The 14,993-nt window shown below is 45.9% G+C and overlaps 1 protein-coding gene across 2 annotated transcripts in view; it reads left to right on the plus strand.

Annotated features, from left to right (window-relative positions):
* Positions 1-14,993, plus strand: part of ELAPOR1 (endosome-lysosome associated apoptosis and autophagy regulator 1) — a 146,665-nt gene that overhangs the window by 73,991 nt on the left and 57,681 nt on the right. Inside the window, exon 2 of one of the 2 annotated variants that reach the window (XM_063453197.1) lies at positions 4,697-4,817. In XM_063453197.1, coding sequence (XP_063309267.1) covers positions 4,697-4,817 — 121 coding nt within the window. Of the gene's footprint in view, positions 1-4,696; positions 4,818-9,346; positions 9,381-14,993 lie in introns of those variants that run through there. The other variant, XM_063453198.1, reaches the window with a different exon arrangement.

Here is a 14,993-nt window from a genome sequence, read left to right on the forward strand (position 1 = left end):
CCAGAGCTGCTGTTTGGATGTAAACTGCCTCTCACCCTCTTACATCTTTTGATTGAGGATGCTCCAAAGGTTCTCAATAGGATTGAGGTCAGGGGAGGATGGAGGCCACACCATGACTTTCTCTCCTTTTATCCCCATAGCAGCCATTGATGCAGAGGTATTCTTTGCAGCATGAGATGGTGCATTGTCATGCATGAAGATGATTTTATTACGGAAAGCATAGTTCTTCCTTCTGTACCAGTTAAGAAAGTGGTCAGTCAGAAACTCCACATACTTTGCAGAGGTGATCTTTACACCTTCGGGGACCCTAAAGGGGCCGACCAGCTCTCTTTCCATGATTCCGGCCCAAAACATGACTCCACCACCGCCTTGCTGACATCGCAGCTTTGTTGGAACAGGGTGGCCGTCCACCAACCATCCACTACTCCATCCAAGGTTGCACGGCACACATCAGTGAACAGGACTGTTTGAAACTTAGTCTTCATGTATTTTTCTGCCCAATGCAGCAGTTTCTGCTTGTGAGCATTGGTTAGTGGAGGCGTAATAGAAGGTTTATGCACAGTTGCAAGACTCTGGAGGACTCTACACCTTAATGAGAGGCACCAGTTGCTTCAAATATCTGTTTGCTGCTATGTAATGGTATTTTAGCAGCTGCTCTCTTGATCCGATGCATGGATCTGGCAGAAATCTTCCTCAATGTGCCTTTATCTGCACGAACCAGTGTTCTCTGAATCAGCCACAAATCTCTTAATAGTGCGATGATCACGCTTAAGTTTTCATGAAATATCTTATGTTTTCATACCTCGTCCAAGGCATTGAACTATTTCACTCTTTTCGGTAGCAGAGAGATCCTTTTTCTTCCCCATATTGCATGAAAATGGTGCTCTGCTTAATAATGTGGAACACTCTCCTTTAGTAGTTTTTCCTTAAATTGGGCTCACCTGGCAATCTAATTATCACAGATGTCCGATATTGTTTTCAGTGATCAAAAGAGCCCTGAGACACAATGCCATCCATGAGTTAAACTGAAAAACAAAATATTTAATCTTTGTGACACTTAAATAGAATTTGCATAATTTGGAACAGGGTGTACACTAGGTCCAGGGATCTGTCCTGTATAGCTAGCAACTAGACCAAGCTGTTCCACTGTGCTGGATGAAAGAATGGAACTTCACTTCCTACCATTGCATCAGAACCAGTGCTTCCGAGACATCTTTGTCTGCTTTGCTTAAACTAATTATCTTTTAGGTACTGGAGGTACAATGACTAAAATACGACCCCCCAAAACATAATATTACTAGGAACCTCCACAAGTCTTATATCCCCGGATAGCTTGGATCTGAACACCGAAGTTGTCCAAACAGCGCTCAGATCCAGAATATACAAGCGAATTGCCACCGGGGTAAAGTTTTGTCCGATCATACACGTTGCGCTTACCCAAATAAGTTCCATAAGAAAAGTGGTAATGGTCGGTCGGTGTTCGTGAGTTCCTCATCGAAATTACACAAACAGTTCTTCTGGCTTGTGGGTAGCGAATGGTTGCCTCATTTGGGAGAGTCTTTTCACCAAACAATGCTCTCCTGGCTTGTCGGGAACAGAAGCAGGCGGCGGTACATTTGGGAGAGTCTTTTCACCAAAAGTTCCTGGCACTCCACAACATAGTACCGCAGCCTGCGGTCGCAGCCTGCGGCCGCCGTTTTCCAGAACACGTGTTTTCGGCTAAATGAACCCAGTGACATCACTGTCAGGATTACAGAATGATCCAGCACATTGAATTGTGTAACACAGAGGACTGATAGGTAACGTATACCGGACCTTAGAATGGCCGGACTAACGTACCAAAGAATAGTCAGGAATAGCCGAGGACAAGGGAAACAGAAAGAGACAAAAACGATAAGGAAAAGCCTGGAGTCAGGGATGCCAGAAAACAGAGAAGTAAAAAACAATGCCAAAGTCAAATAACCAGAATAACCAGAATAAATAACGCGCTCTCAGACAACCACAAGGGAAATCACGACAGGGCACTGAGCAGGATGAGAACTGGGCCAAAATACCCCTCCTCTAGATCTGATAGGCTGTAACCGCCCTTTGACCCCAAAGGCAGTTACCAGGTTCCATTTGCATAATTGCTGCTCAGCATTAACCCTTTTGTGGATTTGGTTGCTGCTCGGCACAACTTTTCATGTGTGGACAGTAAATGCCATTAACCACATTTTTATAAGCAGATGAATACGTGACAATCACTCAAGTTTGTGGTTGTTTTGAAGATAATGAGCCATGGGGTGCTCTGTGTTCGGTAGTTAACGATACCGAACCAAAGAGAAACAACTTGGGCTTGGGAAAACGAAAGATGATTTGGGGCAGTTTGTCACACTAAATAAAACTTAGAATATGCTAAATACACTAAATGCAAATTGGTTGAGAAATATTGTACCAAAATATTTATATTTAATTTGTTGAAATTTTGGTCAGAGAAAAATAGTAAAATAAATTGGGAAATTGAGAGTCTGACAACAGCAGAACCCAATATTTCAAAATGAGCAGAAAGCATAGGTTATTCCATTGACCATTACCATCGTTGATAGTAAGGATGTCCCTGCACCAGTGGTGTATTTTGGATCTGTGCTGCCATATGCATGACGGTACTCGGGCACTCCCTAATTTACATTTGCCCCACCCCTACCTGTAAAGGCCACACCTCTTCCTGCTAGACTAACACAGACTTTGACTGACAGAAACACTCTCAGATACACTGACACACACACACACACTCACTGATTTGACACAGTCAATGACTCACAGACACACTGACACACAATCACTGACAGACACTCACTGATGCAGGCACACACACTCACTCACTGACACGCACACACTGACAGGCATACACAATCACTTAGACACACAGGCTCCCTCATAGAAACACACATACACACACACAATAACTAAGACACAAACACACACTGACAATACACACACACAGGCTCCCTCGCAGACACACAATCACTCAGACATTCACTGACAGACACACACTCACTTGCAGACACACACAGACTCACTGACAGACATACACACACACAGACATTATTGTGTATTGTTTGACAATAATGGATAATGTTTGTAAATACAGTAACTATTAGCTGAAGTTGAGGTAGCAAAGGTTACTACTTTACTGATGTAACCTGAATTTCAAAGCATTGTGTGTTACGGAGCTTCCTGTACCCCAGTTGGATACCTCCGTCGACAGATGCTCCTAGTGCTCACCAGGGACTCCAAGCACTCCACCAGACACCATCAGCATTGCAGTCCCCATGTCCAGCGTTACAGCTTGGCTGGGAACTCACCATCTCCTACCCACCCTGGACCTACGTCAAGGCTCCAGGTTCCAGTGGGTGAATCTCTCTTCCTCCAGAGAGTCAATCAGTAACAGCTCTTAAAAGAGCTTAGTGATTATAATCCCAGGAAAGAGTAGTGATATAGCAATCCCCAGGGTAGATGCAGCCTTTTCCCCCCACACATGAGACGAGGCTCTATGTTGAGGGTAAAACAGGAACTCTTTCGTGCAAAGCAAGCACTTACAATTTATACACACATTTAAACCCCCAACAGCCTTATTTACATATTGTAACAGACCTTTTTGCTCACCAGAGGTTAAAAAAAACTTTTAGGCGATATTCCCCTTTCCAGATGAACAGGCAGCAACTGTAAGCACCAATCTCCCGAACTGCAAACTACACGAATCCTGGAAACAGCTGAACAGGAAAAACCATACGAAAGGTTTACACTCCTGGCAGTCCGCATACAATCCAATTCACCCAATAACGAGACGACACTTCGTTTTGAGGGTTAAGCAGAATAGGGCTGTACTGGCACATACAGTCTCTTTTATTCCCAATCCACAAACATAGTACAGCCCACAGGGTTTTACAGAACAACCAATCAATCCGTACAATACACACAGACACTCCCACACATCCAATTATCTCCAAGGACAGAAGCAAAACTCCATTAAGCACATGGCTGTAAAAAGACAGTAAAATACAATAAAATACACAAGGTTACATTTATTACATAAAATACAGACATTCTAGCTATCCCCAGATCGCTTAGATCTGAGCGCACATTATTACCGGATGGCGCTCAGATCACATACATACAGTTCAATCGCCATGGAGCCAAAGTCTTTCAGTATACGGCTGGGCTCCATGGCATAGGTACAAACCAACCTTTCTGCAGGGAAAAAGAACAGGGGCCATAGTCTAAAGGCAAGAGGCGGGCAAACAGCCCCCTCCAAGGACACGTGGCGAGGTTGGTTTCGCCACACATATAATAGGTTACATAGAGCACTATAGTACAAGGAAGGGTGGGGTCAGACAATAGCAAGGGCTTATGGGAGATTGAGGAGGGACAAAGCAGCCAGTTTAATAAACTGGTCTGGCTGTGTCCCTGGGACAATGCCCTGCTGGGGAAAACATTAGGACAGGAAAAAGTGGGAGGGGAAGAGGCACATTTCCCCATGGAAGTCACTTTTTAACATGTCTTTTTGCAGGGCCCATAGTCTTTGGGCAGGAGGCTGGCACACAGGCCCTCCAAAAACCAGTGGCGAGGTCATTTTCGCCACAGTATTGTTGTCTCACCTTTATATAATAGTTTCACAGTCTCCCAGAAATATGTATTTCTTCTCTTTCCTTTGTAGTCGGAGTATCATTATGAGTACACAGAGTGTGACAGCACAGGCTCAAGATGGCGTGTAGCAGTACCCCATGCACCAGGACTCTGCACAGGGCTACCAGACCCTATCAAAGGGACAGAATGCTGTAAGTACCCACGAATGTATGTGCTTGTGAAAAAGCATCTGGAATATATTGTCATGTGATTAAATCATGTGATGCTCTTTGTGCTGAAGCTAGATGTCATTTGAAAGGTTTGTGAGCTTCATTCACTAAGCACCAAATTCTAACAAATGAAAATGTGATTACAAAATTAAATTAAAACTCCTAGCACTATAACCACTGCAGTCTACTGCATCCTCCCAGAATAGGGATACACAGGGGAGATACCACCAGTACACACACACCATATCCCGTACACAAACTGGTATTCCTATACATTAAATTGCATAAGAACACACACATTGCATCCTTTACAATAACTTAAAGCATGTCCCCTACACACACACACACACACACTCCACTCCCTGTGAGTGGACTCAGGTGTGGGCCATGTAGGTGGACTTATGGCCGTGCCTTGTAGGCATAATCATGGTCAGGCCGTGGGGGACCAGACCTTGAGCTGTGTAAGGGACCTCAAAAAATGGAGCTGCTTCCTGTTCGTTGATTTTTGTGAGTAGAGTTACAGCCTCCAGAGAGCCTGTTCTACACCTGACCAGAGCCCATCATCAACCTTGTGTCCTTATCTGGTGGTAAGTACTCTCACTAATCTCTAATTTACATTAAAGGGAAACTATAGTCACCAGAACAACTACAGCTTGATGTAGTGGTTCCAGGGCCGTCTTTAACAAGGGGCAAACGGGGCAGCTGCCCCGGGCCCTGTTGCTCCTGGGGGGCCCAAAGCAGCTGCCCTGTGGGCCCCCTGCCTGCAGCCAGGTCTGAACAGCCCACCAGGATACTGAGAAATATCCCGGTGGGCTGCAGCAGGTGAGGTAATCGGGGCCCCCTGCCCTTTTAGAGAGCTCCAGACCGGGCCTCTGTCTTCCTGCCTGCTGGGAGGAAGTGTTGTGAGGTCACTTCCTCCCAATTAACTGAGTGCCGCTGGGGAGGAGGAGGCATACATGGAGAAAAGGAGCAGGTACAGACCAAGAAGAAGAAGACTAACATCAATCTCAGCCATCCAGCTCCCACTGGACTCCAGGGAAGCCACACTTCTGTAAAGGTAAGGAGGGTGGCTAAACTATGTAAATTGATATGTGTGTGTGTGTATCTGACTGTGTGTGTATCTGACTGTGTGTGTGTGTGTGTGTGTATCTGACTGTGTGTATCTGACTGTGTGTGTGTGTGTGTATCTGACTGTGTGTGTGTGTATCTGACTGTGTGTGTGTGTGTGTGTATCTGACTGTGTGTGTGTGTGTATCTGACTGTGTGTGTGTATCTGACTGTGTGTGTGTGTGTGCGTATCTGACTGTGTGTGTGTGTATGTGTATCTGACTGTGTGTGTGTGTGTATCCGACTGTGTGTGTGTGTGTGTGTGTGTATCCGACTGTGTGTGTGTGTGTGTGTATCCGACTGTGTGTGTGTGTGTGTGTGTGTATCCGACTGTGTGTGTGTGTGTGTGTATCCGACTGTGTGTGTGTGTGTGTGTATCCGACTGTGTGTGTGTGTGTGTGTGTGTGTATCCGACTGTGTGTGTGTGTGTGTGTATCCGACTGTGTGTGTGTGTGTATCCGACTGTGTGTGTGTGTGTGTGTATCCGACTGTGTGTGTGTGTGTGTGTGTGTGTATCCGACTGTGTGTGTGTGTGTGTGTATCCGACTGTGTGTGTGTGTGTATCCGACTGTGTGTGTGTGTGTATCCGACTGTGTGTGTGTGTGTATCCGACTGTGTGTGTGTGTGTATCCGACTGTGTGTGTGTGTGTATCCGACTGTGTGTGTGTGTGTATCCGACTGTGTGTGTGTATCCGACTGTGTGTGTGTGTGTATCCGACTGTGTGTGTGTGTGTGTATCCGACTGTGTGTGTGTGTATCCGACTGTGTGTGTGTGTATCCGACTGTGTGTGTGTGTATCCGACTGTGTGTGTGTGTATCCGACTGTGTGTGTGTGTATCCGACTGTGTGTGTGTATATCTGACTGTGTGTGTGTGTGTCTGTGTATGTGTATCTGACTGTGTGTGTGTGTGTGTGTCTGTGTATGTGTATCTGACTGTGTGTGTGTGTGTATCTGACTGTGTGTGTGTGTGTATCTGACTGTGTGTGTGTGTGTGTATCTGACTGTGTGTGTGTGTGTGTGTGTGTGTATCTGACTGTGTGTGTGTGTCTGTGTATGTGTATCTGACTGTGTGTGTGTGTCTGTGTATGTGTATCTGACTGTGTGTGTGTATCCGACTGTGTGTGTGTGTGTGTGTGTATCCGACTGTGTGTGTGTGTGTGTGTATCTGACTGTGTGTGTGTGTGTGTGTGTGTATCTGACTGTGTGTGTGTGTGTGTATCTGACTGTGTGTGTGTGTGTGTGTGTGTGTATCTGAATGTGTGTGTGTGTATCTGAATGTGTGTGTGTGTGTGTCTGACTGTGTGTGTGTGTGTGTCTGACTGTGTGTGTGTGTGTGTGTATCTGACTGTGTGTGTGTGTGTGTATCTGACTGTGTGTGTGTGTGTGTATCTGACTGTGTGTGTGTGTATATCTGAGTGTGTGTGTGTGTGTGTCTGACTGTGTGTGTGTATCTGACTGTGTGTGTGTGTGTGTGTGTGTGTCTGACTGTGTGTGTGTCTATCTATGTGTGTGTGTGTGTGTATCACACTGTGTGTGTGTATCACACTGTGTGTGTATATCTCACTGTGTGTGTATATCTCACTGTGTTTGTGTCAGTGTTTGTGTGTATATGCGTGTGGAAATGCATACATCCCATCTAACATTGCACACAAATACACCCCTGCATTCCAACATTAACAATGCACACAAATACACCACTGCATGTGTATCTCAGTGTTTGTGTAAATGTGCATCTGTGTGACAATGCATACATTCCAGCATTCCTACGCCAACACTGCACACACATACACCCCTGCATGTGTACCTGTGTTTGTGTGTGTACATATCTGTGTCCGTGTGTGTAAGTGTGTATCTGTGTGTGGATGTGCCAGTGTTTTTATCTCTGTGTGTGCAAGTGTGTTTATGTATGTGTCTGTGTGTGTATACGCCAGTCTTTGTCAGTGTGTGCATGTGTCCAGATGTGTGCATGTATCAGTGTGCTAATGTGTATGTATATCTGTGTCATACATCACGGCAATCAAACACAACATGCAAACATTACATACAAACACACCCCTGAATTTAAACTCAAAAAGTATATAGAAACACATCCCTACACTTAAACACCAATACTACACCCTACATGCACACACATACTGTATACAACAACATACTCACATTCAAATGCACAAACACTGCTCACAAATACAGCTCTGCAAGAATGGCCAAATGGTAGATCCCCAGCTTGCATAGCATCGTGGGAATTGTACAACAGATAAGGATCTATCTTTTCTCTGCTCTTGCGCTAGAGGGGAGGCTCAAAACAATGTCTTGCACCTTGTAGGCCCTGTCTACATTAGTTCTGCCACTGTGTTGGGGTGGAGGGCGTGATTGCATGCCAGAGAGTGAAAGTGTGTGGGGGGGGGGGGGAAGGGCAGGATCCAGGGGGCCCAAACAAATGCATGCCCAGGGTCCAATCAATGTTAAAGACGGCCCTGAGTGGTTCTGGTGTCAATAGCCTGTTCCTGCAGGCATTTTAATGTAAACACACTGCCTTTTCAGAGAAAAGACACTGTGTGCAGCACTGGCTTTAACTCATATGACAGATCATATGGGTGGGGCATTGTGATGTCACATGATGGGCAGAGTGTATGAGGGGGCGGCACATTTTTGTTTGCCTAGGGCGGCAAAAATCCTTGCACCGGCCCTGACAGGAGTTATGATTTACGAGTTACATTAGTAAAACAAAAACAAAAAAAAACATTAAGGGGGTTGGGGTGACAGCAACCCAAGTGACGCCACTGGAGTCAAACTCCATGAAAATGCAGGAAGCGCCTCTAGTTACTGTCTGGTAGATATCCACTAGAGGCAGTCTTAAAGCTACTTTACTTTGCTCTTAAGGGACACTGCACTCAGACCACTTCAATGAGAGGAAGTGGCCTGGGTGGTTATAGTGTGTCTTTTATGGTAAGTGTATACTGTTTACACCCATTCAACCTTCATATTCATTGGGGTATACAAATGAAGTTTGCTCAAAATAAACACAGTATAAAAAACACTATATATATATATATATATATATTAAAATGTCAAATGTTGCATCCCACAGATAAAAAAAAGTAGAAAAATTAAATAAATTTATTAAAACCAACATATAAAAACCCTTTATTTTTAACCCTGCAACGGAAAACACTGCAGGCTTAACATGCATCAGTGGGCAGATAAAGGGGGGGGGGGGGGGAGCACCAGGTTAAGTGCTCCCCCTGAGACACCATTAAGGTACCCATGCAGTTACCAGAAGTGGATACTTTGTAAGTACTGTGCTGCAATAGAGAGCAGGGATAGACTTTATGTTCTAGCACTGCTCCCTCCTATCAGCAGGTGGTGCCAAAATGAACTGAGCTCTCGGCTAAAACTATCAAGACCATCACCAGAGCAGGTACTGGAGAGGACATAAGGTAGGGAAAATATAGAGAAGGGTCAAGGTTTGGGGCGGGTGATGAGAAAATAGTCAGAAGGTGGTGTGGGAGAATGTGAAGAAAGTTGAGGGTGTGTGGCGGGATATAAAAAAAAAAGGGACACGTTGGGAGGAGAGTATGGAGAAGGTTGAAGGTGTGAGGGCAGAATATGAGAAGAGGCACAGGGATTGGTGGTAAAATATGTACAGAAGGACAGACACTGGAGAGAAGGCCACTAAGGAAGCATGGAAAGATGGACACGACTGTAGAAAGGAACACAGATTGGAATACGTTCACTACTATAGAGTTATGGGGATATGTAAATAATGACATGCTACTGGAGCTGTTCATATACAGCGACTATTACATTAAAGGGACACTATAGTCACCTGAACAACTTCAGCTCAATGAGGTTGTTCAGGTGAGAACTATAGCTCCCTGCAGCCTCTCATGTAAACACTGTATTTTCTGAGAAAATACAGTGCTTACATTGAAAGCTAGGAACACCTCCAGTTGCAGTCACTCAGAGTGAACCAGAGGGACTTCTGAGTTGATGGAGGCATAATATGCCTCCATCCACTCAGATCTGCTGTGCACGAGCATCCTGTGATTCAGTGTTTCCTCCCACTGCATGCAGACACTGAACTTTCCTCATAGAGATTCATTGATTCAATTCATCTCTATGAGGAGATGCTGATTGGCCAGGGCTGTGTTTGAATCATGCTGGCTCTGCCCCTGATCTGCCTGTAAGGATCTTACCTTGATGATGAGTCCGGCAGAGTTAAAGCTCCCCTTGCAATTATACACAAGCCAAGGGGACTCAAGGCAGAAATCCCCAAGGCTGTGAACCAGTGCACTGGGGCTGATAACAACCAGTGCTTCCAGGTGCGAAGTACAGACAAGGAGAATCCAAAGAAGTGGTCAGGGACAGAACCGAGGACAGGCAGCAGACAGGCGGAAACGAAGGTCGAGCATAAGTTCAGAAACAGGAGTCAGAGAAATAACAGGATACCCAAACAGGAACAACGATCTGACCAAGATCACTAGCCAAGGCGGGGTTTATAAAGGCTGGAATCAGCAGACATCAGGAACAGGTGAGCAAGTCCAGGAGTGCAGGTTCGGGCTACTTGATACCAGGAACAAGCAGTATTAGCCAAAGATATGTGGAGCCAAGGATAAGGTCACTGGTTGGAATGCAGGAGACCCAGGTTTGAACCCAGCCAGGACCCAACCCACAAATATTGCGGAGGGCATGGTGACAGTACCCCCTTCTCAAAGCCGCCGTAATGCGAAAAAGAGGCAAGACTTCCTCACTTTTTCTTAGACTTTCTGGTCTTGGAGTTACCAGCTTGAGCAGGTTCCATAGCAAGCAGTGCCAATTCAAAGACCAGCAAATCTTCTGTATGGACTAGAGTCCCATTGGAAGCGTACGTACAGCCAGGAGGTGTATCCTTACCAACAGGGTCATCAGATGTTGTGGTAACTGTCATTTTAGAAGTCGATTCCACCACAGTAGTAGGAGGATCTGGTTTCTCCTTGACAGTTTGCAAAACCTCGGGAGTCACAGCCTTAGGAGGATGGTAGCAGGATGGTATACAGGCAACGCAGGATATGAATGGGTAGTACCCAGTCGGAGAGCTTGAGGCCTGGATGGCCGAACAGGACAAAAATAAATATAATGTCCCCTCTCCCCACAATTAAAACACAGTCCGTGATCACTCCTTCTTGCCCTTTCACAGGGTGACTGTCTGACCGAGACCAACCCTATCTCCATAGGCTCCTCGGTCTCCAAGGCAGGTGCATACGAAGTCCCAAGGGCTTCAGGCAAGTTGGTAGCAGTAGGGCTTGCCAAGTTCTAAAACCAAGTGTACGAGGCAGTATATTCCATGTCCTGTCTAGGATGCAGTCTACGTGGAGCTACAGAAGGCGTTCTGTGAACACAAGGCTTTCGTGTATTAGTGCTTTGTGTTTCCAGTGACCGAATGAAAGATCCCCAAGAATCAAGGACCGGATCTTCGGTGAGCAGCAATTGGTGTGCCCACATCTTAGGTTGCCTTGACAGTAGGGTGATGGCTGTTCTCACCTTAATGAAATCCGTAGCATACGTCATAGGTTTCAGGGAGAACAGAAACTCACAGTCCATCTTGAACGTAGCAAACTTTGACCGAATCCCAGAATATCTCTCAGGCAAGTTCACCAGCGGTTCTTCATGTTCAGGGACACAGGGTACTTTCCCTTTAAGGGAAGCCAGTTCATGCCTTACTCCCTGTAACACTTGGGTAAGGTGGGAAACCTGCTGGGTGAAGGCAGCTAGGGTTTGCTTTAACTCTGCAGACTCCATGTTCAGATCGTTCTGTAAGGATCTTACCTTGATGATGAGTCTGACACGCAGAGTTAAAGCTCCCCTTGCAATTATACATAAGCCAAGGGGACTCATTCAGAAATCCCCAAGGCTGAGAACCAGTGCACTGGGGCTGATAACAACCAGTGCTTCCAGGTGCTAAGTACAGACAAGGAGAACCCAAAGAAGTGGTCAGGGACAGAACCAAGGTCAGGACAGGCAGCAGACAGGCAGAACCGAAGGTTGAGCATAAGTTCAAAAATTAACAGGATACAGGATTAACAGGATACCCAAACAGGAACAACGATCTGACCAAGATCACTAGCCAAGGCGGGGTTTATAAAGGTTGGAATCAGCAGACATCGGGAATAGGTGAGCAAGTCCAGGAGTGCAGGTTCAGGCTACTGAATACCAGGAACAAGCATTATTAGCCAAAGATATGTGGAGCCAAGGATAAGGTCACTGGTTGGAATGCAGGAGACTCAGGTTTGAACCCAGCCAGGACCAAACCCACAAATACTGCAGAGGGCACGATGACAGTCTTGACACTGCCTCATTGTCAGTCTCAGCCAATCCTATGGGGAAGCACTGTGATTGGATCAGGCTATCACATGTCAGCAGCCTGCTTGTTTTTCCTGAGTCTAACAGCATGCAGATTTACAGCTTCTGGCTTACAGTAAGATTTTTACTATATTTATGGAGGCATGAGGGCCCAGGGCGGCTAGATGGTCGTGTTAACACTATACGGTCAGGAATACATGTAGTTGCACGGGTGACTATAGCGTCCCTTTAATGAGCCCAGCAGCAATGAAAACGCACACAGGGTTTTCGCTAAACTCTGATGTAGTAATTTGAAAACAGAGTTGCAAAATTAAGGCCAAAATATCCAAGTTGCGACAATAGCTAGTTGAAGAGGGGGGAAGAGTGAATGTGAATGTGTTGTGAATGTGAATGTGTTAAATTACACCTTTATGTCACAACTGGTACAAGGACCAACTAGAAAGGATGCTTGTCTGGATCTCGTTATAACAAACAATGTTAATCTTTTAACCAACATTCAAGTAGGGGAGCATTTGGGAAATAGTGATCACAATATGGTAACTTTTGAAATAAACTCAAAAAAGCAAAAGCAGGTGGGGTATATTAAAACGTATAATTTTAAAAAAGCCAATTTTAATAAGATTAGGGCAGCTCTTCAACATATCGACTGGCATAAACGCCTTAGTGATAAAAACACTGAGGAAAAATGGAAACTATTCAAACCAATATTAGAAAGGTACATTTCACAGTATGTACCATTGGGTAATAAATATAAAAGAAACAAATTAAAACCAATGTGGCTTAGTGGAGAAGTAAAACAAGAGATTAAAAATAAGAAAAGGGGGGGGCGGAGCCTGGCTGTGGAGCTGAGCAGACACACTATCTGTGGGCTCCTGAGACTGGGCCCGGTTAACGGCTGAAATTGTGGGCGAATCACTTACTCTTGAACCCCAACATGCCACATCCTGATCCACAGAACCTGGTGAACCGGGGGACACCGAGCATGCCCATAATGCCGGCTGGAATTCCTGGGCCAGGGCCTGGGGCCTACACAAAGCAGAACAGGGGAGAGACGGCCGCTCTCCCAACTCATGAACGCAAGCACCATCCGCAGCACTCAGCTACCCCCCCCCCCCTTAGGACCGGTGGGGGTTATCCCGGTCCCAATCGTTCGATTCAGCATACCTCCGTGGACCCCGAACGCGGGCACAAGCCCCAACCGCACACCAAGCCTGCAGGCCGCTCCTCACTCTAAAATGGCTGACGCACAATCCAATGGCGCACATGGGCCTCTAGAGTACAGCCTTAGCACCAACGAGCCACTGATTACCCGCTTAAACAAGCTATTTGATTCCTTCTGGGCACGGATTGAGGCCCGACACGCAGCTACACTGCCGCGACTGCAGGAGAGCAGGAGCACGAAGGGACGACGGAGCGGTGGCGGCCGGAGTGAGACTGGGCCACCCTCGGGCAAAACCTTGGAAAAGCAGTCCGTTACTCTCCACGCTAGCCCATCTGGGCCAAAGGCCAACAGGGGTACGATCCCAACGCATCTACCACGCAGGCGGAAACCTGCCCGCCACAAGCGGCGCAACAACACCAGGGCCTCCAGACCTGTCCCAATGGGGAAGGACCCGGTCTTCAGAAGCCCCCGAGTCCGTGGCTACGAGATGCTGGCCTTTCTACCGGCCCGGAGCTGGAGGGCACACCTGGTTTGCTCATGGCCGGCCGCCATCTTCTGTGGATACCTAACGCCGCCGGCACAGATCCCACCTGAGGGAATGGGGTGATTAACCATCCTGCGGGCGGTCAACCTCACATTCATAGAAGGACGCTGCCCAGACACACATGGACGCTGGTCCCGCATCTCATAATGCCTCTTGCTTATTTTATGCTTATTTTATGGTTCTTATTATTTTCCAGCACACATGTACAACTAGAGCATGACCTTTATAACCCAATGCTCATGATAATGCTTAACCGGCCACCTTATGCCCCAAACCTCGCAGTCTCGGTACTTGTTCCACACGGCATGAGCCACCTAAGGTTAACTCTGCTCAGCATTTTGTGGGATCGAGACACCCGAACCCCAACCTATTGCCTTTACCTTGTATAGTTGCGTACCAATTACACCCGACCCCATCTTAACCACTGCTTGATTAACCACTCCACTCACTTCAGGCATATAAAATGTACATGTCTATACTCTATACAGTGTCCACGGAGATAAGATTAACACTCTTTATACGTGTTTTACGCTTAGAAACCATCTTGTCACTCTAGTCAGCCTGTTTATCCAGCTATCAGTCAGCTACTGACTTATCGAATGCATGTTTATTTACAACCATAACCTAATCGGTAGCATAGCCTGGCTGTAGACCAATTATTTAACTCTTGATAACTCTTGTTCTTACTATTATAAAATTGTGCTTATATAATCTACTACTCCAATTGTACTGCAAATGTCGAACCTGTGGATTGCCGTTGGGGTACCTCAGGTCTGTTTGTGTTAACATCATGCACAGCAAAAATACAAAATAAAAAAAAATAAAATAAAAAAAATAAGAAAAGGGCTTTTAAAGCATTTAAATCGGACCAATCAGATGCATCCTATATAAGATATAAGGAAGCCAATAATACTTGCAAAAAGGCAATTAAAGTGGCTAAACTAGAAAATGAGAAATTGATAGCCAAAGAATGCAAAACCAACCCCAAACATTTTTCAAGTACAT

Source organism: Pelobates fuscus, chromosome 1 (genome assembly GCF_036172605.1).
Source record: "Pelobates fuscus isolate aPelFus1 chromosome 1, aPelFus1.pri, whole genome shotgun sequence".
Taxonomy (NCBI): Eukaryota; Metazoa; Chordata; class Amphibia; order Anura; family Pelobatidae; genus Pelobates; species Pelobates fuscus.